This window comes from Nesoenas mayeri (assembly GCF_963082525.1).
Source record: "Nesoenas mayeri genome assembly, chromosome: 1".
Taxonomy (NCBI): domain Eukaryota; kingdom Metazoa; phylum Chordata; class Aves; order Columbiformes; family Columbidae; genus Nesoenas; species Nesoenas mayeri.
The window spans coordinates 73,321,199-73,348,843 of record NC_137541.1 but is presented as its reverse complement, the minus strand read 5'-3'; the positions used below and the strand labels follow the sequence as shown (position 1 = coordinate 73,348,843).

General features: G+C 49.0%; 2 protein-coding genes across 2 annotated transcripts in view; one reads left to right on the top strand and one right to left on the bottom strand.

The window, feature by feature from the left end:
* LOC308053219 (olfactory receptor 14A16-like) overlaps positions 1-27,645 on the top strand; it is a gene marked incomplete at both ends in the record, with an annotated part of 51,399 nt that overhangs the window by 6,540 nt on the left and 17,214 nt on the right. The gene's annotated exons all lie outside the window — the stretch shown is intronic.
* Positions 9,524-10,604, bottom strand: LOC308053220 (olfactory receptor 14A16-like; the record flags this gene model as incomplete). The annotated part of the gene is made up of 1 exon (XM_080364045.1): positions 9,524-10,604. The coding sequence occupies exon 1, from the start codon at positions 10,484-10,486 to the stop codon at positions 9,524-9,526; it is 963 nt and encodes a 320-aa protein (XP_080220171.1). The 5' UTR covers positions 10,487-10,604.

Genomic DNA, 27,645 nt, shown 5'->3' with positions numbered 1-27,645 from the left:
ATAAGTTACCAATGGTTCTGCACCCCAGTGACACTTCTGGTGTTTCGTCTGAAGTATTCCTCTCATAATAGTGGGTGGCACCACAACTTGTCCATTGGTGGTTACATACCACCCAGAATTATTCTTGCTGGCTCTTACTAGACTTGCCGGTTTTTCATCTTCTATGGAATACTTAGGTGGCTCTGAAGGTAATAAATCAATTGCTCTTACCTTCTGGGAGACAAGACCCACCGTTGTTCTCACTTGCTGTGTCACCGACCGAGCTGTTTGATCAGCAAGCCGATTTCCCCCAATAATTTTCGATGTTCCACTTTGATGAGCTTTACAGTGCATTATAGCAACTTGCGATGGTTTCTGAATGGCATTAATCAAGTTCAGTATTTCCTTCTGGTATTTAATGTTTGTTCCTTGTGAAGAGAGCAGTCCCCGCTCTTTCCAAAGGGCTCCATGCACATGAACAACTCTGAAAGCATATTTTGAGTCAGTCCATATGTTAACTTTCTTGTTCTCGCTGAGTTCCAATGCCCTGGTTAAGGCGATTAATTCCGCTTTTTGTGCTGAGGTGTTTGGTGGTAAGGGTTTGGCCTCAATTACTGTCTTGACAGTAGTGATTGCATATCCTGCATACCGTACTCCACTTTCCACAAAGCTACTGCCATCAGTAAAGAGTTCCCAGTCAGTTTCTGCCAGCGAGGTGTCTCTCAAATCAGGATGACTTGCATGGGTGTATTTGATGATTTCCACACAATCATGTTCCAGATCTCCTTCTTCAGTACCTGCACCCAAAAACTCAGCAGGATTCATTAGGTTAGTAGTTTTTAGAACAACATCATCTTGTTCTGTCAGAATTACCTGGTATTTCATCATTCTGCTTGGGGAAAGCCAATGGCCCCCCTTTTGTTCCAATACTGTTGTCACCATATGGGATACAAACACTTCTATCCTTTTTCCCATAGTTAATTTTCGGACCTCCTGGATCAGCATTACTGTAGCAGCTACCGCCCGTAAGCATGCCGGCCAGCCAGCACTTACCGGATCTAGCTGTTTGGAAAAATAGCCAACAGGTCTTTTCCAGGATCCTAGTCATTGGGTTAATACTCCCAAGGCAAGTCTTTGTTGCTCGTGTTCAAACAACTGGAAGTCTTTGCTCAAGTCCAGCAGGCCCAAAGCAGGTGCCTGCATCAAAGCCTGTTTTAGCTTTTGGAAGGCCTCGCGTTGTGGCTTTCCCCACGTTTTATTCCCTTGTGCTTCATATAAAGGTTTGGCAATCAACCCATAGTCCATAATCCAGAGTCTGCACCATCCTGTCATTCCTAAAAAAGATCTCAACTCATGTAAGTTTTGTGGTTCTGGAATAGCACAAATAGCATGTATCCTGTTCAGGCTTAGCCTTCGCTGTCCTTGAGAGAGCTCGCATCCTAAATAGGTCACAGTCTTGGATGCAATCTGAGCTTTATTTTTCGATACTTTGTACCCGTTCATTCCCAATTGGTTCAATATTTCAATTGTTACCTGGATGCAGAGTTCTTGTGTTTCGGTCGCAATCAGAATATCATCTACATATTGTAGCAACAAATACCATTGTCAAGGGATCATGATATGACCTTTTGTAGTCCATTCCTCAAGTTCCTTGGCTAGTTGGTTTCCAAAGATGGTTGGGCTATTCTTGAACCCTTGTGGAAGGCGTGTCCTGGTTAACTGAGTTTTCCTCCCATTGTGTGGATTTTCCCATTCAAAGGCAAATAGCTTTTTGCTTTCATGGTCAAGGGGTATGCAGAAGAAGTCATCTTTTAAATCAAGTACAGTAAAACTCTTTCACAGATGTTAACAAGGTATATGGATTTGCAACTACCGGATAAATGTCCTTAGTGATCTGGTTTACAGCCCGCAAATCTTGGACTAATCGATAACTACCATCAGGTTTCTTTACTGGAAAAAATGGAGTATTATATTCTGATTCACATTCCTCTAGAATACCATATTTCAAGAATTTTTCAATTAGAGGTACTATTCCTAACCTAGCTTCTAGTTTCAGTGGGTACTGCCTCAACTGTACTGGCTTGGCATCTTCCTTCAGTTCCACTTTTATGGGCCGGGCTGTTTTTGATTTCCCAGGTATGTCAGTCTCCCATACCATAGGAATCACACCCTCCTCCACTGCTTGCAGTATTTTCACTACCAGGTTTTCTTTTAATAACAGAATTTGTCCTACCTTAGATTCTGGAATTTTCATTACTAGGTTTCCATCCTCAAATGTTATTACGGCATCCAATTTGGTCAATAAATCCCATCCTAAAAGGGAAACTGGACAGCCTGGAACATATAAGAACTCGTGGGTTAATTCCTTTCCTCCAAAACACAAATCTAAGGGTTGTAGGAATGGCTGTACTTCTTCCTTCCCTCTGGCACCAACAATCGTTGTCTTTTTATGACCTACTGTTCCCTGTAAGGAATTTAGCACAGAATAGGTAGCCCCTGTGTCCACTAAAAATCTCACATCCTGGTCTCCCACTTGTACCGTCACCAAGGGCTCCTTATTCTGGGTATCCATTTTGGTGCTTTCATATAGTCAGCTGTCATTACTAGACTCCCCCAGCACCATAGTTTGTACTTCATTTCCTACTGCATTTGGTACCCAACTCATGAAACCGGGACGGTTCGGGCATTCGTTTTTCCAGTGTCCTTGCTGCTTACAATAAGCACATTGATTTGAACCAAGCTTTATAACAGGTCCCAAAGGAATTCCCTGAACATTCCGAAACCCACGCCCTCGACCGTTTCTAATTCCTCTACCACGGACTCCTGTTCCTACTCCCCCGCCTTGTCCTTGGACCAGGGCCAACAGGTCTTGCTGATAACGCCTTGACTGTTCTTTTTCTCTATTACTATAAACTTTCCAGGCTGTTTCTAACATAAGATCCAGATCTCGTAATTGTGCCCCCTCCAGTTTCTGTAATTTCTTTCGAATATCATCTTGAGACTGTCCTAAGAAGATTAAAGCTAACTGAGCCCTTGCTTGTTCTGTTTCAGTATCTAAATCTGTATATCTCTTTGCAGTTTCCTTTAATCTTTCTAAAAAGGCTGAAGGGGATTCATTCTTTTCCTGCTTAACATTATACAATTTTGACCAATTCATTTGTTTCGGTATAGCAGTCTGAACGTCGATTAATCACCAGTCCTGATACCTCCGGAGGCGACATAAACCACCTCCAGTATTATAATCCCATCGGGGATCCTCCTTTGGAAAATTTTCATCAACATTACCGCCCACTGTCCCATTCCGAATATCCTCCCTTACTTTATCTCTTGCTACCCGTATAACCATATATTTTTCTGTAGAGTCCATTAATGCGTCAAGAATCACTTGCAAATCGTCCCAATTAGGATTCTGCGTTTTAATTATCATTTTAATTACCCTTGCAACCTTGTCCAGGTTTTCTCGGTAAGGACCAGCTGATTGTTTCCAGATCATTAAATCTCCTGGGAGAACGGAACTTTTACATAAATTGGTTCTCCCCCCAATCCTACCGCCTGTCTTAGGGGTGCTATTACATTTGATAGTCCACCCCCCTTTTGGGCTTCCTTTTGTCTGTTCCTAGTCCTGTGGGATATTGGTGGTGTTGCTACTCCTTTTGTACCGCTTGCTGCCCCCTCATCACCACTGGAACCGTTATCACTTTCAGTAAAAAGCACGGGTGCCGAGGGTTTAAGGGGTTTAGGTGCAGAGGGTTCTGTTTCCGAAGGTGCAACATCAAGACACGGCAGATCCAATCCTAAAGCGTTACTGCTACTGTTTTCTATAGCCATACACGTCATGCATTTTCTGCCGTACATCCCATCTACCTTCCTTCTGACAAAACCTCATTAATTCAACAATAGTTCCATGGTCTAAAGTGCTCTCCGGTGGCCACTGTACTTCATTAGGCAGGTCATATTCAGGCCACTGGCGAGTACAGTATTCAGTTAAGTTCTTTTTACTCATTGATTGTCCGAATCCACCCTCCTTCCAATGTTTCAACAGGCAATCTAATGGAGACATCTTTGTATCGCACGTATCAACACAGAAGGATACAGATAACTAACACAGAAAGATAACACAGGTAACTTTACCAGAACAACAGTAAACACGGATCAAATCACCAGTTTCAACAGTAAATACAGATTAAATCACCAGAACTACAGACCAGGTGCTGAGCGGCACAAATAACCAGACCAGACCAGATGCTGAGCCCGCAGAGGTTTCCCTTTGTCTGACGGATGGCTGCCTAGGCAATACCCTGGAAGCTCCTTGCCCAACCGAGCGTGGCTTTCGCCGCGTCTGACCGGCAGCTACCAGATGCCTGACCAGCAGGCTACCAGACCAAAATCAGACCAGGTGGGTACCCAATAATCCAGATAAAGCACCTTCTTACCAGTCAGAGGTCCGTCGTGAGCAGCAGAGGGTCGGTCGCGTGCGATGCACTCCCCAAGAATACCTCGGTGCTAATTGGAGCAGAACCGAGATGCGACTCGCCTCAGCAGCCCACGAGGTCCCATCTGGGGTCGCCAAAATGTTAGCAATCAGGACACATAACCATGGGCGTAGTTATATGCGGTGCTTTATTTCAGCGCTGGGAAACCAGGGGTTCGCACCCAAAGCTGGCTTCTCTGGTCAGTTTAAGTTACACAGTATTTATACAGTCCATTCACATACATATTCATATATTCATTAAGATATGTAGCGGTTACTCAGCATTGATTGCAACATCGATTGCAACATCTTGGAACTATTTTGATCATGTGCAGTGTCCCCTGGTGGTCTTTCAGGGGCTCTTCAGGATGAAGTAAGTAGTCTTTATCACTTCTGTCCCTTTCACCTTTGGGTACTGCACAGGTGTACTACTTCTATAGCTAGATAACTGCTGACTTGCTCAACCTCCGGAGATACTGCATGTACTTCTCCCCACTCTATGCGGATTTAGGCTAAGATAAAGCTAGGTTGTTAAGATAAGAGTATACTCGAACACGATATGCTTGAACATCCTTTCAGGGACAGTTTACAAAACTGATTCATCCTTTCAGGAACATTTTGTAAAACTGGTTCTGTTACTAACAAGGTCACACACACGAGATGAGCAATTGGGCCCAATCAGCATGGCTTGATGAAAGGCAGGTCCTGCTTGACCACCCTGATCTCCTTCTGTGACAAGGTGACCAGCTGAGCAGATGAGGGAAAGTCTGTTGTGGGGAGTGAATGCGCCACACGGGCTGTGGGTGTTGTGTCCTTAGACTGCAGTAAAGCCTTTGACACCGTATCCCACGGCATCTACTGGAGAAGCTGCAGCTCGTAGCCTGGATGAGTGTATCTGCGATGGAGGGCTGGACCAAAAGAATTGTGGTGAATAGAGCCAAATCCAGTTGGCATCCGGTCACAAGTGGTGTCCCCAGGGCTCAGTATTTGACTCATTTCTATTTAAGCTTTATCAATGATGTGGATGAGGGGATCGAGTGCACCCTCATTAAGTTTGCAGATGTCACCAAGTTGGGTGGGAGTGTTGATCTGCTGGAGGGTGGGAAAGCCATGCAGAGGGATCTGGACCCGCTGGATCATTGGGCTGAGGCCATTTATATGAGGTTTGACCAGACCAAGTGCCAAGTCCTGCACTAAGGTCACAACAACCCCAGGCTCAGGGAAGAGTGGCTAGAAAATTGCCTGGTGGAAAGGGATCAGGGGGTGTTGATCGACAGCAGCTGAACATGAGCCTGTGTGTGCCCAGATGGCCAAAAGGGCCACCAGCATCCTGGCTTGTATCAGGAATGGTGTGGCCAGCAGGAGTAGCGTGATTGTGCCACTGTTCTCTGTGCTGATGAGGTCGGATCTTGAATCCTGTGTTCAGGTTTGGGCCCTTCATCATAAGAAGGACATTGAGGCACTAGAGAGAGTGAAGGAGAGGTGATGAAGCTGGTGAGGGTCTGGAGCACAAGTGTGATGAGGAGCGGCTGAGGGAACTGGAGGATTCAGCCTGGAGAACAGGAGGCTGAGGGGAGACCTCTCTGTCCACAACTGCCTGAAAGGAGGTTGAACATGGAGGGGGTTGGTCTCTTCTCCCAAGTAGCAAGTGATAGGACGAGAGGAAATGGCCTCAAATTGTGTCAAGGAAGGTTCAGATTGGATATTAGGAAAAAATTCTTCCTGGAAAGGGTTGTCAGGCATTGGAACAGGCTGCCCAGGGCAGTGGTGGCGTCACCATTCCTACAGGGGTTTATAAGATGTTTAGATGAGGTTCTTAGGGACATGGTTTAGTGCTAGATTTAGGTTGTGGTTGGACTCAATGGTCCTGAGGGTTCCTTCCAACTGAAATAATTCTATGATTCTCTATTATCAACTGGAATATTCTTCTATCAAATCTTCTAAGTGCTCTTCACATATCTGCCTCTTCACCTACAGTCCTGAAACTTATCTAATTAGATGCACAAGTGTTGAATACTAATTGTAAATGATGAAAGCACCATCGCTCTATCAGTCTGGTCTGATACCTGCCCGTCCCAGGCAAACAACTCAGGTACACGGGGGCCATGGAGCTCAGCCCAAAAACCTGAGAATTCCCCTCAAAACTGAAAACCAAACCCAACAAAATTAAACCAAAGCAATAACAACAACATGAACAAGAAATCCACACTTTTAAAATCAGATGAAATAATTCAATATTTCCAATAAAATGTCTGCAGAATTTATATCCTGCCAAAATATGAATTTTCAGAAAGTGTATGGACTGTGGGAGGTGAAACGTTGGCCTTTCCCTGTGCTTGCAGTGCCAGAACTCTGTCTATCACTACGTGTATTTAATCCCCTGGACATCCAGGAGTTTCCACCTGTCCTTACCCAGCTCACCGTGTCTGAACTCATCTCTTCAGAAGCCTGTCTGGACATTTGCACTTTCCATCGCTCCCCAGAGGTTCTTCACCTCTCACTCTTGGCTCATTCAGAGCCTCTCAGCTCTCACTCTGCTTTGAGCTTCAGGCAGGTCAAGTCTTTCAGCACTTGCTCTCGTACTCCCTATAGGCAACTCTTAATTATGGCAATGGACCTCACTGGATGGACCTCACTTAATTTAACCACAGAACTGAGAAACATCATTAAGTTCTATGGTGTTTTCTTTTTTATTTATCCTTTTTTTTCTGTTTCCTCTATTTAAAAATTCCCCAATGCTTGTTTACATCCTGTTCTCTAAGGAAACATGAAACAATTCCTGCAAAGAAGCTGTAACAATCAGTGCAAACTTCAGTGCAGAATCTGCTGTAAAGAAATGTGCTGTAAATCCCAGGGGCCAATGAGCAGAACAGGGAGTTGGGGGAGCTGGTTATAGATTTCCTGCTAACAATATGAGCAGAGAAACATTCTTCACAGAATTGCTCTGTTTATTTGACACCTCTATGTCTCCTCCTCCACCTGTATTTTAATTTTCTTGTTCCTCCACCTCTTCCTTCTTCCAAAACGTTTCTAAGGGAAAGATTCCTGGAATCACAGAGCAACTCAGGTTTGAACATCATCTTGTCTCACTGTCCTGCTCAGGGCGGGGTGACCCAGGTGAGGTTGTCCAAGGCCTCTGCCCAGCTTTGCACCATCCACTAGGGAGCTGAAGGTTCACTGTGTCACATCATACAGGGGGAGAATAGAGACGTTCAACAGTGTTGGCCCAAGTGCTGGTCCCTGAGGGATCCCACTGGTAACTGGCTCTGTGGGCACTTTGTACCACTAGTGACATTCGGGCTTCATCATCCAGCCAACTTCCCAGCCAGCATCCACTTCTTTACCCAGAGAGCACCAATCACATTATAAGGACATCACAGGAAACCATGTCTGACACCTTGTGAAATTCCATGTGCACAACATGCCTTTGTTTCCCTGCGCATTTGGGTTCAGCAATCTCTTCCTTGTTTTCCAAGTGCCTGGACATGGCTGCAGGAAGACTTGTCTTATTTCCTTCCCAGGGACAGAGGTAGGCTCACTAGCCCATAATTCTCCCAGTTCTCATTCCTGCCCTTCTTGAAGACAGGTTTGACAACTGCCTTTTCTAAGGACCTGAGTACCTCTCTGGTTGCTCTGACACATTTGAGACCACAATCCAGACTCACGGGTAAGGACAACATAGCAGACAGGAGCATGTGAGATTGATCTGTCTGGGCCAGTGAGGTTTGTTCTGGAGTCACACACAGAAATGTCAGTGTCTGTCAGGTGTCCACATCTGAACTGGCCTCATGGGCTCCTTATGCACCCAGGGATGTTCAGAGACAGAGTCTGTCCCTTTTACACACAGCGGCAGGAATCACGGTGTCCCTCTGGCCTCCTATTGCCACTCCCAAAGGACGGGAGACACCTCAGCCCTGTGGTGTGTCACCTGCTCTGCACTCATCTGACATGTCCCACGTCACGAGGAATGGACACAGGGACAGTGGTTAAAGGAAGCACGTCCCAGTGCTGCATTCAAACAGTTTCCATGCAATGGTATTCCCAATGAGAAATGACCTTGAGACCCTGTCTGTCCCACAGGCCATCATGGAACTCCAAGGAATAGCTGCTGGTGTTTGTGCTGACTCAAGTTCATGTCAACTCATGTACCTGTTCTGCATGCTCACATCCCATCTGCACAATGCGAACATGGACTGCTGACCTACTCATTCAGTGAAATTCCATGGACGGACAAAGACCTCTGAGCTGGGGTGAGAGGCCAGTGCTGGAAATGGTGGTTGTGAGGGCCAGTCCAGGTGATCGACCTGGGGCTCCTTCCACGGGGTGTCCAGTGTACAAGGGCACAGCCCAGCCCCTGCTCTGCTGGTCCTGCAGGTCTCTGGCAGGAGCCTGGCTGTGAGAGGACACTGTTGTGTGCCAGCCCTGAACATACACACACTGTTCAGCTGCACACTGATGTTTCATCTGTGGCCACTTCGGTAGGAAAAAGCTTGAGAGAAACTTTGCAAGAAGATATAAACCATCATGCACTGCCCAAAGAAGATCACTTTTCCTTGTGCAAGTACTGTTACTGAGGCCAGCTCTGTCACAGCAGTGCCCATTGCCTGTCCCTGCATGCGCCCACAGGACTGACACACAGCAGGATGGTGACCAAGCTGCCAGAGCACTCAGGCCTTGCAAAAACACCAGGGATGAGAAGGAGAGTGTGGAGTGGAACCAGAACCGCTCTGGAAGAACAAGCGCTGATGCTCCCTGGCAGGGCTACCATGCCAGAGCTGTTTTCCCCTCCACCCACGCACAGGAACTGTCCCTGCAGCTCCAAAAAGCCCTTGCAGGAAGGATATAGTGTAAAACAAGTCACTAAAGAGCCCTTTATTCTTTTTAGAGACAAGGAGAGCACTGCTGCTCATTAAAGCAGCCCACAGTTATAAAAGAAAAGTCAGCAATGAATTAGAAAGGGGTTGACAACATTATCACAATAAGAAAACAACCAACACCACCAGAAAATCCAGTTGACAGGCTGGGCTTGTAATTAGCTACATTACAACTCCTGTATAGAAGAAGAAGGCCAGTTTATTGCTTCTGGAAACAGAGGGATATGAGTTTGCAAAGGGCATCCTTGAGCTCCTGGTTCCTCATGCTGTAGATGAGGGGGTTCACTGCTGGAGGCACCACTGAGTACAGAACAGACACCACCAGATCCAGGGATGGGAAGGAAATGGATGAGGGTTTCAGGTAGGCAAACATGACAGTGCTGATGAACAGAGAGACCACGGCCAGGTGAGGGAGGCAGGTGGAAAAGGCTTTGTGCCGTCCCTGCTCAGAGGGGATCCTCAGCACGACCCTGAAGATCTGCACATAGGACACCACAATGAACACAAAACACACAAATTCTACTAATATACAAACCACAAGAAGCCCAAGTTCCCTGAGGTAGGACTGTGAGCAGGAGAGCTTGAGGATGTGGGGGATTTCACAGAAGAACTGGCCCAGGGCATTGCCCTTGCACAGAGGCAGTGAAAATGTATTGGCCGTGTGCAGCAGAGCATTGAGAAACCCAGTGGCCCAGGCAGCTGCTGCCATGTGGACACAAGCTCTGCTGCCCAGGAGGGTCCCGTAGTGCAGGGGTTTGCAGATGGCAACGTAGCGGTCGTACGACATGACCGTGAGAAGATAAAACTCTGCAGCAGCTAAAAAGACAAACAGAAAGAGTTGTGTAGCACATCCTGCATAGGAAATGACCCTGGTATCCCACAGAGAGTTGGCCATGGACTTGGGGACAATGGTGGAGATGGAGCCGAGGTCGAGGAGGGCGAGGTTGAGCAGGAAGAAGTACATGGGGGTGTGGAGGTGCTGGTCCCAGGCTATGGTGGTGATGATGAGGCCATTGCCCAGGAGGGCAGCCAGGTAGATGCCCAGGAAGAGCCAGAAGTGCAAGAGCTGCAGCTCTCGTGTGTCTGTGAACTGCAGGAGGAGGAACTGGGTGATGGAGCTGCTGTTGGACATTTGCTTTTCCTGAACATGGGGTGCTGTCATGAGAAAAAAAAAAAAAAAGAAAGTGAGAATCCAGGGCAGAGTTCTCTTACAAAAATCAAATCAACTCCCACAGATTTTCCCCTGTCACACACAGACACTCTTGTGTTTTTCTAGGAGTACCTTTTTCAGCACTGTGGCTGCAGCCCTGCTTGGTGCTGGAAAATGTGCAACCAAGAGCAGGGCCTCTGCCCATGGGCCGTTGATAAGTCAGCCCAGCTGGGCAGAAGTGGGGCCACGGGAACGGTGGGGACTGTCCTGGTTCTGCTAACACAGAAGGGCTGTCAGCACTTGCTTTCCCAGTGATAGGGATCAGAGATGGTGAAGGCAGTTTAGGAGTTCCACGTTTTTTTACATATCCCCCCATATTCACTGCAGAGTGTTGTTGGGTGTCAGAAACCCTCAGCATTTCTGCTGCACTCAGGGAGAACAGAGCGAGTCCTGCGAGACCAGATGATGCCTGTGGGTCAGTGCAGAGTGAGGGCAGCTGCTCTGTCCCTCTCTCTTGCTCCAGCTGCCCTGGGCTGGCACCTTTCTGACATGGAGGCTGATCACACTCCCATGTTACCCTGAAAAGCCACCAGGCACTGCTGAGGGCAGAGGGATCCACCTCAGACCATGACATGTCTCACCCTTTCCTAAGGTCTCAGCACCCAACATTTAGCCCAGGACACATACAGCTCATTCCCCAGCCCCACAGACTGCATTGCCCACAGCCCACAGGTCAGAGCAAAACTGGGACATGTGTGCCCATGGACACACCTGCAGGAAAGGACCCACAAGATCAGGATGTGACTCTGCAGCTGAAACTGCCATCCCCAGAGAGCCTGACAGCAAGAACAAGATCCCAACAGCAGTGACCCAGAGCAGGGTAGCAAGAAGGAAAATGCGGTGAGGGTGGGTGTGAGAGAGGCCAGGGCAGAGGCAGCCGGGCACTCAGACAGCGTCACCCTTCCCCAGCTGTGCAGCCACCTCCCAGACACCAACACTGCCGGGCAGCTGCTCTCAGCCCCTGTGCTCTGCAGAGGAACTGGAGCTCTGGCTGCACAGGAGCTGCTTCATGCCTTGGAGCCTCCGGCCCTGAGGGCAGAGGCTTTGCTGGGTGGGAGAGGAGGCCAGGGGGCTGCTCACAGGAGGGATCTGCACTGCAGGGGATCACAAGGACTTTTCTCTGTTCTCCCTCCCATAACCATTCTGGGTTTGGTTTCCTCTCATTTCTGATCATTTTCCTGCTGCCTGGAGATTCTCCCCCTGGGAGGTGTTTCCCTGTCCATGTCTCTTCCCTGTCAGTGCTCACAGACCATCCCACCCTCTGTGCCCTCCCCATGGCCCTACAGATCCTGCCTGTTCATAGGGCACTGCCTGGGGGCATCTTCCTGTCTGCAGGCTGGAAAACAGGACAGGTGAGATTAACTGTAAGGTGTCCAGCAAAGGTGATGCTGGTTCTACATAGACAGAGGAGAGGCAAGGCATGCCAGGATTCTCTTGAAGACCTACTGCAGTTCATGTGTCTCAAGTATTTGTTTGAAATTAAGAACGGTCTTAATCATCACCCATTCCCCAGAGTAGGAGACTGAAAACACAGACTCAGGGAGGTTCCTTATCTTTGTAGTACGCTTTGTCTTCTTCTCCTTGTAACCTCCTCTTGTCAATATTCTGGAATGAGCTGGAGCTGTGACCAGTCCCGACCCATGGAGAACCCAGCAGCAGAAGGACCCTGCCCTGCCAGGGGTCGCTCCTTCCCCCCACAGCTTCTCCCCTCAGTGTTGCTGGGATCTCCCAGGCAGGCTGAGTGCTGACCCTGGCAGGCGGCAGAGTCCCTGCCCGGCACAGCCCTGGGGTGCAGGGACCCTGCTCTGCAGGACAGCCCTGGGCACCCCTGACTGCACATTGACATTTACACCCCACAGCCACCCTGGGGAGAACGCAGCATTCACGTCTTGTCACTGACAGTGCAGAAGGCAATCCCTGCTCTGCAGCACATCCTCCCCTCTGATCAGAGAACCTCTGAGAGCTGTACTTACATCTCTCGCAGGCTCTGCAATGTGACAGCTTTCTGAGATCCTACCATGATTTGCAGATGCAATGCCCTGCAGCCACAGGCTTCATATCTGAGAGGATTTGGTTTCTGCTGATCTCTCAGCATCCTCCCAGCCCAGACTGCGTTTCCCTCTCTGTGCCTGGCTCCTGTGCCCTCAGTGCTGCAGGCAGAGCCCTCAGCCCTGTTGCGTGTGCAGAGGAGCTGCTCCTTGGCAGAGCTGTCTCTCTGCAGCGCTGCCGCTGCCATGAGCTCCCTGTGTCCCAGGAGCCCAGCCCAGCTCAGCAGCACAGGAGCAGCCCATGATGTCCCTTTCTCTGTGCCCTCTGGGCTCCTCCAGGTGTCCTTGGGGTACCAGGGGCACATCCTTTGAGACAACCTCAAGCAATCAGTAATGTTAGTTGTGTCTGCTCTGCAGAGATACTTTTTGCCCGAACTGTATTCTTGCTAGTAAAAAATAAATTGGTATGAGAATATTCCAGGTGTGGTCTCCCCAGGGCAGAGCAGAGGGGCAGGAGAACCTCTCTGACCTTCTGACCATCCCTTTCTAACCCATCCCAGGTACCACTGGCTTCCTGGCCACAAGGGCCCAGTGCTGGCTCATGGTCATGCTGCTGTCCCCAGGACCCCCAGATCCCTTTCCCCTACATTGCTCTCCAACAGGTCCTTCTCCAACTTATACTGGAACCTGGGGTTCTTCTTGCCCAGATGTAATACTCTACACTTGCCCTTGTTCTATTTCATTTCATTTTCCCCGCCCAGCTCTCCAGCCTGTCCAGGTCTCTGGATGGCAGCACAGCTTCCAGTGTCAGCCACTCCTCCCAGCTTGGTGTCACCAGCAAACTTGCTGACAGTCACTCTATCCCTCATCCAAGTCACTGATGAATTTATTGAATAGTACTGGCCCCAGCACTGCCCCCTGAGGCACTGCACTAGATCCAGGCCTCAACTGGACTCTGCCCCACTGACCACGACTCTCTGGCTTCTTCCCTTCAGCCAGTTCACAGTCACCTCACTACCTGCTCATCCAGACTGCACTCCCTCAGTTCAGCTGTGAGGATGCTGTGGGACACGTGTCAAAGGCTTTACTGAAGTCAAGGTAGATCACATCCACTGTTTTGTCATCATGTATCCACCTCGTTATGTCTTCATAACAGTCAATGAGGTTGGTCAAGCACGACTTCCCCTTGGTGAAGCCATGTTGACTGACCCTAATGACTCTCTTATCCCTGATAGGCCTTGAGATGGCACCAAGGAGAAGTCATTCCATCAGTTTCCCAGGGATGGAGGTGAGGCTGACCGGTCTATAGTTACCTGGCTCCTCCTTCTTGCCCTTTTGAAGACTGCAGTGACATTTGCTTCCCTCCAGTCCTCAGGCACCTCTCCTATTCCCCATGACTTAGCAAAGATGATGGAGAGTGGTCCAGCAATGACCTCAGCCAGCTCTCTCAGCACCCGCAGCTGCATCTCATCCGGACCCATGGATTTATGGATGTCCAGATTGCCTAACTGCTCCCTAACCCAGTCCTCATCAACCCAGGCAAACTCCTTCATTGTCCTGCTTTCCTCTGGGGCCTCAGCGGTACGGGGCTCCTCAGGACAGCCCCCGGCAGAGCAGATAGAGACAAAGAACATTCAGTAACTCTGCCTTCTCTGTGTCTTCCATCACCAGGGTACCCACCTCATTCATCAGTGGGCCTACATTGCCTCTGCTGTTAGTTTTATCTACCTCATATTTGTAAAAGCTCTTCCTGTTGTCCTTGACCCCTCTCGCCAGGCTTAATTCTAAAGAGGTCTCAGCTTTCCTAGTTGCCTCCCTACACCCTCTGACAACAGCCTGATATTCTCCCCAAGCAGCCATCCCCTCCCTCCATGATCTAGAAACTCTCCTCTTCCACTTGAGCTTACCCATCAGCTCCCTGTTTTATCACGCAGGTCTCCTGGCTCCCTTCCTTGACTTCCTACGTGTCGGGATGCTCTGATCTTGTAGAAACAGGGGGTAGAAACAGTCCCTGAACACTGACCAGCTCTCTTGGGCCCCTTTACCTTCAAGCAGCCTTGCCCACCGGATTTCCCCCAGCAATTGCCTGAGCAGGCCAAAGTTTGCCCTGCTGAAATCCAGAGTTGCAATTCTGCTTGCTATCCTGCTCCTGCCACACGAGATCCTGAACTCCACCATCTCATGGTCGCTGCAGCCAAGGCAGCCCTCAACCTTTACCACCTCAACCAGCCTCTCCTTGTTAGTGAGGATGAGGTCCAGCAGCTCCTCTCCTGGTCAGCTCCTCCACCCTTTGCATCAGGAAGTTCCCATGGATGCGCTTGCTGAACCTCCTAGACTGTGTCTGGCTGAGTGGTCCTTCCAGAAACATCAGGGGAGTTCAAACCCCCACGACAACCAGGGCCTGTGACTGAGGCCGCTCTCAGCTGCTGGAGAGGCCTCAGCAACGTCCTCACCCTGAGCTGGTGGGTTGTGATGGACACCCACAGCAGTATTACCCTAATGCTCCCAGTGCTCCCAGTAACCCTCCCACTGACCCCTCCAGTGCTACCACTAACCCTCCCACTAACCCCTCCAGTGCTCCCAGTAACCCTCCAGATGACCCTTCCAGTGCTTCCAGTAACCCTCCCACTAACCCCTCCAGTGCTCCCAGTAACCCTCCAAATGACCCTTCCAGTGCTTCCAGTAACCCTCCCACTAACCCCTCCAGTGCCCCCAGTAACCCCTCCAGTGCTCCCAGTAATGCTACCACTCACCCTTCCAGTGCCCCCAGTAACCCCTCACTCACCCCTCCAGTGCTCCCAGTAATGCTCTCACTAACCCCTCCAGTGCTCCCAATAACCCCTCCAGTGCTCCCAGTAAATCCTCCAGTGCTCCCAGTAATGCTCCCACTCACCCCTCCAGTGACCCCAGTAACCCCCACTAACCCCTCCAGTGCTCCCGGTAATGCTCCCACTCAGCCCTCCAGTGCCCTCAGTAACCCCCACTAACCCCTCCAGTGCTCCCAGTAATGCTCCCACTAACCCCTCCACTGCTCCCAGTAACCCCTCCAGTGCTCCCGGTAATGCTCCCACTAACCCCTCCAGTGCTCCCAGTAGCCCCCAACTAACCTTTCCAATGCTCCCAGCAGCCTCATTTGTTCCCAGTAATCCTCCAAGAACTCCAAGTTAACCCCCAGTGCTCCCAGTAACTGTCCTTGTGCTCCCAGCAGGCTCCCACAGTGCTCCCAGTAACCATGTTGTGTTCCCATTAACCCCCCACTAATCGTCCTACTGTTTCCAGTAATCCTCCCAGTAAACTTCCCAGTGCTCTCAGTAAACCTCCCAGTGCCCCCAGCAACCCCCCCAGTGCTCGCAGTGAGCCCCAGCAACCCCCTCATTGCCCCCAGTAATTCCCCACCTAGTGCTTTCATGTGAGCCCTCAGTATCCCTCCCAGTGTCCCCAGTAACCCCTCCCAGTGCTCCCAGTAACCCCCCACTAACCCCTCCAGTGCTCCCAGCAACCCCCATTGTTCCCAGTAATGCTCCAAAAATTCCCAATAAACCCTCAGTGCTCCCAATAACCCTCCCAGTGCTCCCAGCAAACACCTAGGGCTCCCAGTAAACCCCCACCAACTGGAATGTTCCCAGTAACCCCCACAATGTTCCCAATAACCCTGCACTAATCCTTCTAATGTTCGCAGTTACCCTCCCAATAACACTCCCAGTAAAGCCCCAGCAACCCCCAATGTTCCCAGTAATCCTGCAAGAACTCCCAGTAAACCCTCAGTGCCCCCAGTAACCCTCCCAGTGTTCCCAGAAACCCCCCACTAATAAACCTACTGTTCCCAGTAACCTTCCCAGTGCTCCGAGTAACCACCTAGTGCTCCCAGTAACTCCCCAGCAACCCCCAGTGTTCCCAGACACCTCCCCAGAGCACCCAGTGGCCCCCACTAACCCCTCCAGTGCTCACAGCAACCCCCATTGTTCCTAGTAATCCTACAAGGACTCCCAGTAAACCCCCAGCGTTCTCAGCAGTCCTCCTAGTGCTCCCAGTAACCACCTAGTACTCCCAGTAACACTCAGGCAACCCCACATGCTCCCAGTAACCCTCCCAGTATTCCCAGTACTCCCCCACTAATCTTTCTAGTGTACGTAGTAACCACCACTATCCTCTCCAGTGATCCCAGCAACCCCCATTGTTCCCAGTAAACCTCCAAGAAGTCCCAGTAAACCCCCAGCGCTCCCAGTAAACCCTCCATGCTCCCAGTACTCCCCCATAAATGTCCATCCTGGGGCCCTGGGCAGCATCCTCTGGGCACTGTGGGGCAGGGGCAGAGTCGGTTGTACACAAGTGGGTCAGCTCTCCACTCGGGTGGGGAGAGCTGCTGGGTGAAGCTGCCGGCCTGGCTCGCACAAGCCAGACAAGACCTTTTCTGGTTATCAGCATCGATGCATCCAGTCTTTCCTGTCACTGAATCCCAGAATCACAAAGTAGTTTGAGTTGGAAGTGATATTCACAGCCCGTCTGGTCCAACTCCCCTCAGCGATCAGGGACATCTTCAGCAGCTCAAGTTGCTCAGAGCCCCTTCCAGCCTGGACTGGGATGGCTCCGGGATGGTTCATCTACCACCTCTCTGGAAAGCCTGTCCCAGTGTTTTACCACCCTCAGTGTAAAAAATCTCTTCCTCATTTCATTCATTGACTCTCCCCTCTTCTAGTTTAAACCATCACCCCTTGTCCTGTCACAACAGCCCTTGCTCAAAAGTCTGTCCCCATTGTTCTTATCAGCCCCTTTTTGGTCCAGAAAGGCTGCAATAAGGTCTCCCAGGAGCCTCTCTTCTCCAGCTGAACACCCCAACTCTTAAACAGGCAAACTCATGACATTTTAATTTTTCAATACACTAGTGTCACAAAAGCATGAGCACATCTTTTTATATAGCATTTTAAATAGCATCTATAGTCCCCTGTAGAGCCCAAATGTCACTAGTGGTACAAAGTGCCCACAGAGCCAGTTACCAGTGGGATTCCTCAGGGACCAGCACTTGGGCCAACACTGTTGAACGTCTCTATTCTCCCCCTGTATGATGTGACACAGTGAACCTTCAGCTCCTTAGTGGATGGTGCAAAGCTGGGCAGAGGCCTTGGACAACCTCACCTGGGTCACCCTGCCCTGAGCAGGACAGTGAGACAAGATGATGTTCAAACCTGAGTTGCTCTGTGATTCCAGGAATCTTTCTCTTGGAAACGTTTTGGAAGAAGGAAGAGGTGGAGGAACAAGAAAATTAAAATACAGGCAGAGGAGGAGACCTAAAAGGTGTCAAATAAACAGAGCAGTTCTGTGAAGAATGTTTCTCTGCTCATATTGTTAGCAGGAAATCTATAACCAGCTCCCCCAACTCCCTGTTCTGCTCATTGGCCCCTGGGATTTACAGCACATTTCTTTACAGCAGATTCTGCACTGAAGTTTGCACCTGATTGTTACAGCTTCTTTGCAGGAATTGTTTCATGTTTCCTTAGAGAACTGGATGTAAACAGGCACCAGGGAATTTTTAATTAGAGGAAACAAAAAAGGAAAAAAAGAAAGAAAACACAGTAGAACTTAATGATGTTTCTCAGTTCTGTGGTTAAATTAAGTAGTTTCCAGCGAGGTCCATTGCCATAATTGAAGAGTTGCCTATAGGGAGTACGAGAGCAAGTGCTGAAAGACTTTACCTGCCTGAAGCTCAAAGCAGAGTGAGAGCTGAGAGGCTCTGAATGAGCCAAGAGTGAGAGGTGAAGAACCTCTGGGGAGCGATGGAAAGTGCAAATGTCCAGACAGGCTTCTGAAGAGATGAGTTCAGACACGGTGAGCTGGGTAAGGACAGGTGGAAACTCCTGGATGTCCAGGGGATTAAATACACGTAGTGATAGACAGAGTTCTGGCACTGCAAGCACAGGGAAAGGCCAACGTTTCACCTCCCATAGTTCATACACATTCTGAAAATTCATATTTTGGCAGGATAGAAATTCCACAGACATTTTATTGGAAATTTTGAATTATTTCATCTGATGAAAAAAAGAATGTGTGGTTTTTTGTTCTTTTTGTTGTTGTTGGTTTGGTTTTTAAGTTTTGAGGGGAATTCTCAGGTTCTCGGGCTGAGCTCCATGGTCTCAGTATAAGCACACAGTGCAAACCACGAGAGACCCCTTCAGTGTACCTGAGGTGTTTGCCTGGGACTGGCAGATATCAGACCAGACTGATAGAACGATGGTGCTTTCATCATTTACAATTAGTATTCAACACTTGTGCATCTAATTAGATAAGTTTCAGGACTGTAGGTGAAGAGGCAGATATGTGAAGAGCACTTAGAAGATGTAATTGAAGAATATTCCAGTTGATATTAGAGAATCATAGAATCATTTCAGTTGGAAGGGACCCTCAGGACCATTGAGTCCAACCACAACCTAAATCTAGCACTGAACCGTGTTTCTAAGAACCTCTTCTAAATGCCTTTAGAACACCTACAGAGATGGTGACTCCATCACTGCCCTGAGCTGCCATTTCCACCACATGACAACGCTTTCCAAGAAGAATTGTTTTCCTAATATTCAATCTAAACCTCCCCTGGCAAAACTTGGGGCCATTTCCTCTTGTCCTATCACTTGCTACTTGGGAGAAGAGACCAACCCCCTCCATGTTCAACCTCCTTTCAGGCAGTTGTGGACAGAGAGAAGGTCTCCCCTCAGCCTCCTGTTCTCCAGGCTGAACCCACCAGTTCCCTCAGCTGCTCCTCATCACACTTGTGCTCCAGGCACTGAGCAGATTCGTCGCCTCCTCTGCACTCTCTCTAGTGCCTCAATGTCCTTCTTATGATGAAGGGCCCAAACCTGAACACAGGATTCAAGATACGACCTCATCAGTGCTGAGAACAGTGGCACAATCACGCTACTCCTGCTGGCCACACCATTCCTGATACAAGCCAGGATGCTGGTGGCCCTTTTGGCCATCTGGGCACACACCAGCTCATATCGATCAACAGGCTGCTGTCGATCAACACCCCCTGATCCCTTTCCACCAGGCAATTTTCCAGCCACTCTTCCCTGAGCCTGAGGTTGTTGTGACCCAAGTGCAGGACCCGGCACTTGGTCTGGTCAAACCTCATACAAATGGCCTCAGCCCAATGATCCAGCGGGTCCAGATCCCTCTGCATGGCTTTCCCACCCTCCAGCAGATCAACACTCCCACCCAACCTGGTGTCATCTGCAAACTTAATGAGGGTGCACTTGATCCCTTCATCCACATCATTGATAAGGTTTAAATAGAACTGAGTCATATATTGAGCGCTGGGGACACCACTTGTGATCAGACGCCAACTGGATTTGGCTCTGTTCACCACAATTCTTTTGGTCCAGCCCTCCATCGCACATACACCCTTCCAGTCCACGAGCTGCAGCTTCTCCAGTAGATGCTGTGGGATACGGTGTCAAAGGCTTTACTGCAGTCTAAGGACACAACACCCACAGCCTGTGTGGTGGATTCACTCCCCACAACAGACTTTCCCTCGTCTGCTCAGCCGGTCCCCTTGTCACAGAAGGAGATTAGGGTGATCAAGCAGGACCTGCCTTTCATCAAGCCATGCTGATTGGGCCTGATTGCTCGTCTCGTGTGTGTGACCTCACAGTCCTTTCCCAGACATGTTCTTGCTGTTGGCCAATCCCCTGCAGAGGCAGAAGTGACCTCACAGTGCCCTCCACAGCCATTGGCTTTCTACTGGACTATGCGTTCCTGAGACACAAGTGACCACACGACATCGTATCCACCATCACCCTCCTTGTGGTCCAGTGTGTGAACAGATCAAACTAAGCTTCTTTCATCAAATGTATCTGATAGATTTCCTATCAAGGGTTTGAGTGGAGAAACATTCCTCAGAGGAGCTGTTGTATTTACTCTGGGACATTTTACATCTCTGCTTCTGTATCTGATTTGTTCTCCTTCCTCTGTCTGTTCTACATGAAAGAGCTCTCCAAGGAAAAGATTCATGGAATCCTACAATAACACAGGTTGTAAGAGACCCCTGAACATCATCTCTGTCCCACTGACCTTTATGGCACCCCAAGGAACAGCTGATAGCATTTGTGCTCGCTTGGGTTCATCTTACCCCATGCACACAGTGGACATGCACATGATGTGTATTTTTACACCTCATCTGGACAAGGAAAACATGGACTTTTGACCTAGTATTTCATAGAATCATAGAACGTCCTGAGTTGGAAGGACCCACAAGGATCATGGAGTCCAGCTCCTGTCCCTGCACAGGACACCCCACAGGTCACCCCGTGTGTCTGAGGACATTGTCCAGTCTCTTCTTGAACACTGTCAGGTTGGGGCCGTGACACCACCCTGGGGAGCCTGTTCAGTGTCCAGCACCTCTGGGGGAAGAACCTGTTCCTAATATCCAACCTCCCCTGACATAACAGCTTCCAGCTTCCCCATGGGGCTGCAAGGAGGCACCAAGGCCCCAGTGCCATGAGGACAACATGTCTTCTTCTGGGCCTCAGTGGCAGAGACAACTGCCCTGGCCAAGGGGACAGAGACCTGGGTTCTGTAAGTCCCTTCCAGCCTTACAGCACCCTTTGCCACCTCCACCACAGGCTGTTCTACACGGTGCTACCCCTGCCCCTCTTTCCCTACAGGCTGCAGACACCCATCTCGCTTCCCCACCTGCTCTCACCCCAGCATTTCTGCACCTTCACTGCTGTGTCTGCACCCTCACTGGCTGCTCTTTGGAATACAAACCATGGGCTGATCCAGCTCCCTCTGGGTGACCTCTTGCACCACAGCACTGCCCTTCCAGTGACATTTCTTCCTCCTGATATCCAGTCTCCACTTCCCATTCTGCTTTTTTTTTCTCTCCTGTTTTTTTTCCCACTACTTGAGAAAGCTTTACCACCTCAGAAACTGCCCGTCAAACATGGAAAGAAACTGGTTAGTCTTCTTGTGGTCTTTTACCTGACCAGAGAGAAGTCACCTCACCATGATCTTCTAAATCCCATGAGTGCTGCTGGCCTTTCAGCTTCTCTGACAGACACAACCATGTCCCTGCTGCTGTCCCGTCATGTTCTCAGGTGGGATGGACATGACAGCCCATCTCCAAGGGCTCTTCCTAGGTAGGGCCTGTGGGTACCTTGGCAGAGGTTCTTTCCCAGCCATGTCCCTGCTGCTGGGCTGTCACCTCGAGAGGCAGAACTGACCCCACTGTCCCCTTCACAGCCACATGATTCTGACTGGATTATGAGTGTCTGAGACACAACTGACCTCACAATACCACACCCACCCATCCCCCTCCTTAGCACCCAGGACCTGACCAAGACTCAAACATGTTCTACATAGACCTACACCTGCTCCTTTTTCCCACAGGCTGCAGACACCCATCTCACTTCCTCACCTTGTTCATATATGTCAAATATGTTTTCTACTAGCAACGTGGATGAAAAGCGCTCCTCACTGGAATTGCGGGATTTATGTTAACACCTTCTAGATCTCCTCTTTTGCATTGTTTTTTTACTATTCCTCTACCTGTTCTCTCTCCAGAAACCTCTCCAAGGAAAAAATTCTGTCAAATCACAGAAAAAACTCAGGTTTGCAGAGAGGCCTTGTCTCACTCATCTTGTCTCGCTCTCCTGCTCAGGGCAGGTTCAACCAGGTGAGGTTGCTCAAGGCCTCCAGCCAGCTTTGCATCATCCTCAAGGCTCTTAAAGTGCTCTCTGTTATATCTTAAAAAGGGAGAATAAAAATATTCAACAATATTGGCCCAAGTCTTGGTCACTGAGAGATGACACCAGTAACTGGCTGCACGGAGGACTTTGTACCACTGATGATATTTGGGCTTGATGGTTCAGCCAACTTCCCAGCCAGCATCCACTTCTTGAGCCCCATCAGCACCACTCTGGACAGAAGGAGACCATGTCTGAGCCTTCCAAACGCCCTGTGCACAACATGCCTCTCTTTCCCCTGTCCATTTGGGTTCAGCAATCCCTTCCTTGTCCTTCACATTCCTGGAAATGGCTGCAGGAGGACGTGTCCCATCCCATTCCCAGGGAGGGAGGTAGGGTGGCCAGCCTGTTATTCTCCCCATTCCTATTCCTGCTCTTCTTGAAGATGGGTTTGAGGTCTGAGTTTTCTAAGGACCCCAGAACCATTCTGGTTTTCTTGACACTTATGAGAGCACAATCTGAAATCACAAGAAAGGGTGACAGAGCAGACTGGAGCACTTGCAATGATCCTTTTCAAGGCAGCTGAGATGAATCTCACTGATCCAGTAGGGTTTGTTCCTGGAGTCACACACAGAAATGTCAGGGTTCTGTCAGGCATCCATATCTGAGTTGGTCTCAGGACTCCTTCTGCACCCAGAGGTGCTCAGAGACAGAGTCTGTCCCTGTTACATACAGAGGCAGGAGTCACAGTGTCCCTCTGGCCTCCTGTTGCCACTCCAAAGGAAAGGAGACATCTCAGCCCTGTGATGTGTCACCTGCTCTGCACTCATCTGAGATGTCCCACATCATGAGGAATGGACATGGGGACCTCAGTTCAAGACAGCACATCCCAGTGCTGCATTCAGGTTATTTCCTATGGGTTGTTTCTCCCAAAATGAAGTGACCTCAAGACCTTGTGTGTGCCACAGGTCTTCATGGAACCCCAAAGAGCAGTTGATGGTGTTTGCACAGAACAGGAGATGGGTCATTTGACCAGCTCCCTGAACACAAGTATCACTGTGCACAGCACCTGAGATTCCCAGGAACACTCACCTCTTGGTCCAGAGGAGTGTGACTCCTCTTGAGCTGTCCTGGCCTGTCTCCCCACTCACATGGTGATTCAGGTACCCACTTTTCTGACATACTCAATCTTTATCAGGAGACGCTCCAGAACAATATGAACAGGAGACTGCTGAGACCGCCTGTTCTGGAAGGGGAGGGAAGGGTGAGCAGGGAATGAAACAGAAGAAATACTGCTTTGTTGCTGCTTATTGTGGAAATGCTCTCTGTTTAGCTATTCCTGAAATCTCCCTAATCATCCACACCAGACTTGAAGCATTTAGGAAAACGATGCACAGTGGATTAGCATGTAAGAGCACTTTGTATGTTCATGAGCCCTCTGCTGCCGTGATCCTGAACTGCAGCTACTGAGGGAATGAACCAACCTCTAATGAAGTGAAAGGCAGAAGCAAACCCCAAGTTCTGTGGGTGTTTGGGACCCCATGAAGGGCCATTACTGACACAGCTGTGAAGGAAACAACCAGTCAAGGTCCCTGTCCCTGGAGGCTGGTGAAGGAAAGACTTGGAGACACTGGTTACAGGTGTGGAAGGTGATGTGGAGGTGGCTCTGATGCCATGTCAGCCCTTCATGTCTGTTTATCATCAGGATGGCTGAGCCCTGACCCCAGGACCCGACCAAGGAGACCATTTCTTTCTTATATTTCTCAGGCTCTGCCTGTGGTCACTGGGAGGGTATTTGTTTTTTGGAGGTGGGTTCGGTGCCAAGTGCTGTTGCTTTAACCACAAGGCCCTGGTTTTCTGAGGATTTGGCAATGCCTGTGAGGTCCTCAAAACGCATTCAGTTTCTTTCATACATCTGGCAATGGTCACCAGTCACCTGAGCTGTCCCAGTCCCAAACTTGCTTGAGTCCTCAATTTGGATCCGTGCCCCAGCACTGAAATGCACACGTTCCTTCTTCTGCTGCCCTAAAATAAAAAAGAAAAATCAGTCTATTCCACATTAGCATGACCAGACCATGGTCTTTAGGTCTTCTTCTTTAACACACTTACTGCTACGCAAGTCCCCTTACCTTCTCTCCCACACCTACACGTGGCCAGTCATGGCTTCTCAGGGCCTCTCGCTCTTCAGAAGAGGCCTTGAGCTTCTTGGTTCTTCCTGGCGCCTGTTATAATCTTCCTCATTCCATCCAGAGCTCATGGTGAGATTTCCTGTTCATGACAGGCCCATTGTAACCATCTTTTATGAAACGATTCTTTCTGTAAAGGTGTTACCACAGAAAAGCATCCAATCTATAAAAATCTGATACTGAGTGAAATGCAATAAAACTTTGTTGAGCCAGCCCCATATCTGTATCTTTCCAGTAAGGAGTTTCTCCTGAGAAGGGGATCCAGCCTCTGCCACTCTCTGCAGAGGCACATGAGCAGTGTCCGTGCACCTGGGGAAACAAAGGGTGACTTTTGCAAGACCATCCTTTATCTGAACCACTTAAATATGTAACTGTGGATGAGGTATCAAGCCTTATAGTGCAGCAGAGACTGGAGTTTCGAGCTCTCTTCATCTGTCCTGTGTGACACATGTAAAATAAACTAACCCCGTCAAAAAGTTGGTTTTGACTCTCTTCACAACATGAAGCACCATAAGGGTCAGGATTTGAGCCAGGATACCCAACGAGGACTCTTATGTCCTGCTCTTCAAGTTTAGGTGTTCACTGTAATCTCAGCAGACATGTCACACTGATATCTGGGTGCAAGGAGCTGGTCAAGTGTCTCGCCTCCATTTCTGTAACGGTGGCTTTCATGTCTGGCTGATGTGCAGACTCTGTACATGGATGCTGACACCTCTTGAACAGCCTGCTCTGAAAGGGTTAACAACATGGGTAGTTCTTTTTGGAAGGGTATTAGGACAGCAAAAATGAAGACCCTGGGTTGGGAAAAATGAAAACAAATGCAAAAGATGTGGACAGGACTGTTTGGGGGCACCCATAAAGCACCCCTGCAACTCATGTGAATTATTCCTGTGGTCAGAGAGAACCTGAGAATTTTCTCTGAATTGAAAACATGAAAGGAGATTAAAGGACAACGTCATTCCGGCTGGATGGGGCCTCAGGAGGTGTCTTGACCAACCTCCTGCTCACAGCAGGGTCAGAACAGATTACTCAGGGCTTTATCCAGACATATCTTGGTCACTTTCTGGGACAGAGTGAGTGTTCACTCCTGGGAAACAGCTTCCAGTGCTGGACTGTCCTCATGACTGGAAAGTTTCTCCCTTTCTACAGCACCTTTCCAAGCCCAAACATCTAGATTGTTTTTACCCAGCACACTGACACAGACCATAATATCCTACCTTGGACACAAGAATATTGTGGAGGATGACACTGAATGCCTTGCTGACTTCCAGGTAACAGACTATCAATGCTCTGCCCACGTCCACAACCCTGTCCTTTCCTCAAAGAAAGCAAAGAGGATGGACAGGCACAACCTGCCCTGGGTAAACCCCATCACCTTCTCTTTCAGACATCCAGAAATGAGGTCTCAGTGGACACGCTCTGGTTCTCCCAGACCACAGAAGTAATTCACATGAGGTGCAGGGCTGCTTTACAAGAGCCCCCAAACAGTCCTGACCACAACTTTTCCATCCTTTTTCTTTTACCCTTAGCCAAGATCTTATTTTTTGCTGTTCTAATGCCTCTCTAGAAAGAACAGCCCATCTTGTTAACCCTTTCAGAGCAGGTTGTTCAACAGATGTCAGCATCCATGCACAGAGTCTGCACATCAGCCAGACACAAATCCATCATTATAGAAATGGAGACGAGGCACTTGACCAGCTCCTCGCACCCAGATATTAGCGTAACATGTATTGCTGAGATGCCAGGGAACACCTAAAATCTACGTGAAGGGTATGTGAGTCCTGGTTGGGTATCCTGGCTTGTCTCCTGACCCATGTGGTGCTTCAGGCTGTGAAGAGTATCAAAACCAGCCACTTGACTGGGGTAGTTCCATTTTACACGTGTCACTCAGGGCAGATGAGGGAGCTCAGAACTCCAGACTCTGCTGCACGGTTGGGACTGCAGAGACTGGAAATGCAGGTGACAGTGTGTGTCAGTACACACACATAAAGATTCTGGCTTCCTTTGTGCCTTTGTACTGACCTGGGATCTGTTCCTTGGCCTTCTTTGTCTCAAAAAGAAAATATTCTCCTGTGCCAACAACACCTCACGCTAGGAAAAAAAAAGAAAAAGGGGGAAATGTTATGAACGTAGCTTGATTTAGGGGTAATTCTGTCCAAGAGTTGTAGTCTTTACATGATTAAAAAAAAAAAAAATAGTGAGTGAAAAATCATGGTTCTAAGAACTTCTTTCAAGACTCAACTACTGAGGTGTAATAGATGTTTTGAAAAGCAAGAATGACTCTAAGGAATGAAATTAAAGAGATTTTGGTCATCATGATTATCAGTGAGAATAAGGCGTTCCCTGTTACTGTTATGGATGTTCAAAAACATCCTTCAAAGCATCTCAATTTTTCCTGGGCTCCAAAGCTCAGCCTGCTCAGGTTTTGACAGGATTGCTGCAAACCCCTGTGACCCAAATCTCTACAACTGTCTCTGCTCAACAGCCTTTTACCCCAGGAAGGGGAAAACTGCCAATGCAGACACCAAACCAGTGCCCAACCTGCCTGGAGAGCAAGGACAGTTGTGCCACACAACAGCCGCCTCTGAGAGATCCTGGAGGTGATGGAACTGAAGTGGTTTCAACCCAAATTATAGAATCATAGCATCATAGAATCATTTAGGCTGGAAAAGATCCTTTAAGGACATGGAGTCAAACCGTAAATCTAACACTCCCAAGTACTCCACCAAACCATTTCCCAAAGTGCCACATCTTCACATCTTTTAAACACCTCCAGCAATGGAAGCTCCAATCCTGAGCTGGCAGGACACCATTGGCTGCAGTTGAACATAAGATACTGGTCATGGCTGTGAGTTCAGCCCTCGCTGCAGAATGTCTCACACCCTCACTGAGAAGGGCAGGGGGCTGGGAGATGGGAGCACGTTTCAGTTTCCAGATCCCAGCACAGAGCCCAAACCATCCTGCCCTTGGACTCTGGATCCCATTTCCTGAGATGCAAAGCTGGTGGGCCTTCTGTGGATAATCATGTTAAAGGCATGAAAAGTCCTTCAAATGTTTGTGTAATTTGTCTAGGAGTGTCAGTTTTTAAAGAAAAAAAAATGACATGCTTATATTTAAATATAGAGAAATCTCTCAAAGGCAAAAATTCTGTCAAATCACAGAATAACTCAGGTTTGAAGAGAGCCCTTGTCTCACTCATTTGTCTCACTCTCCTGCTCAAGGCAGGGTGAAACAGGTGGGATTGCTCAAGGCCTCCACCCAGGTTT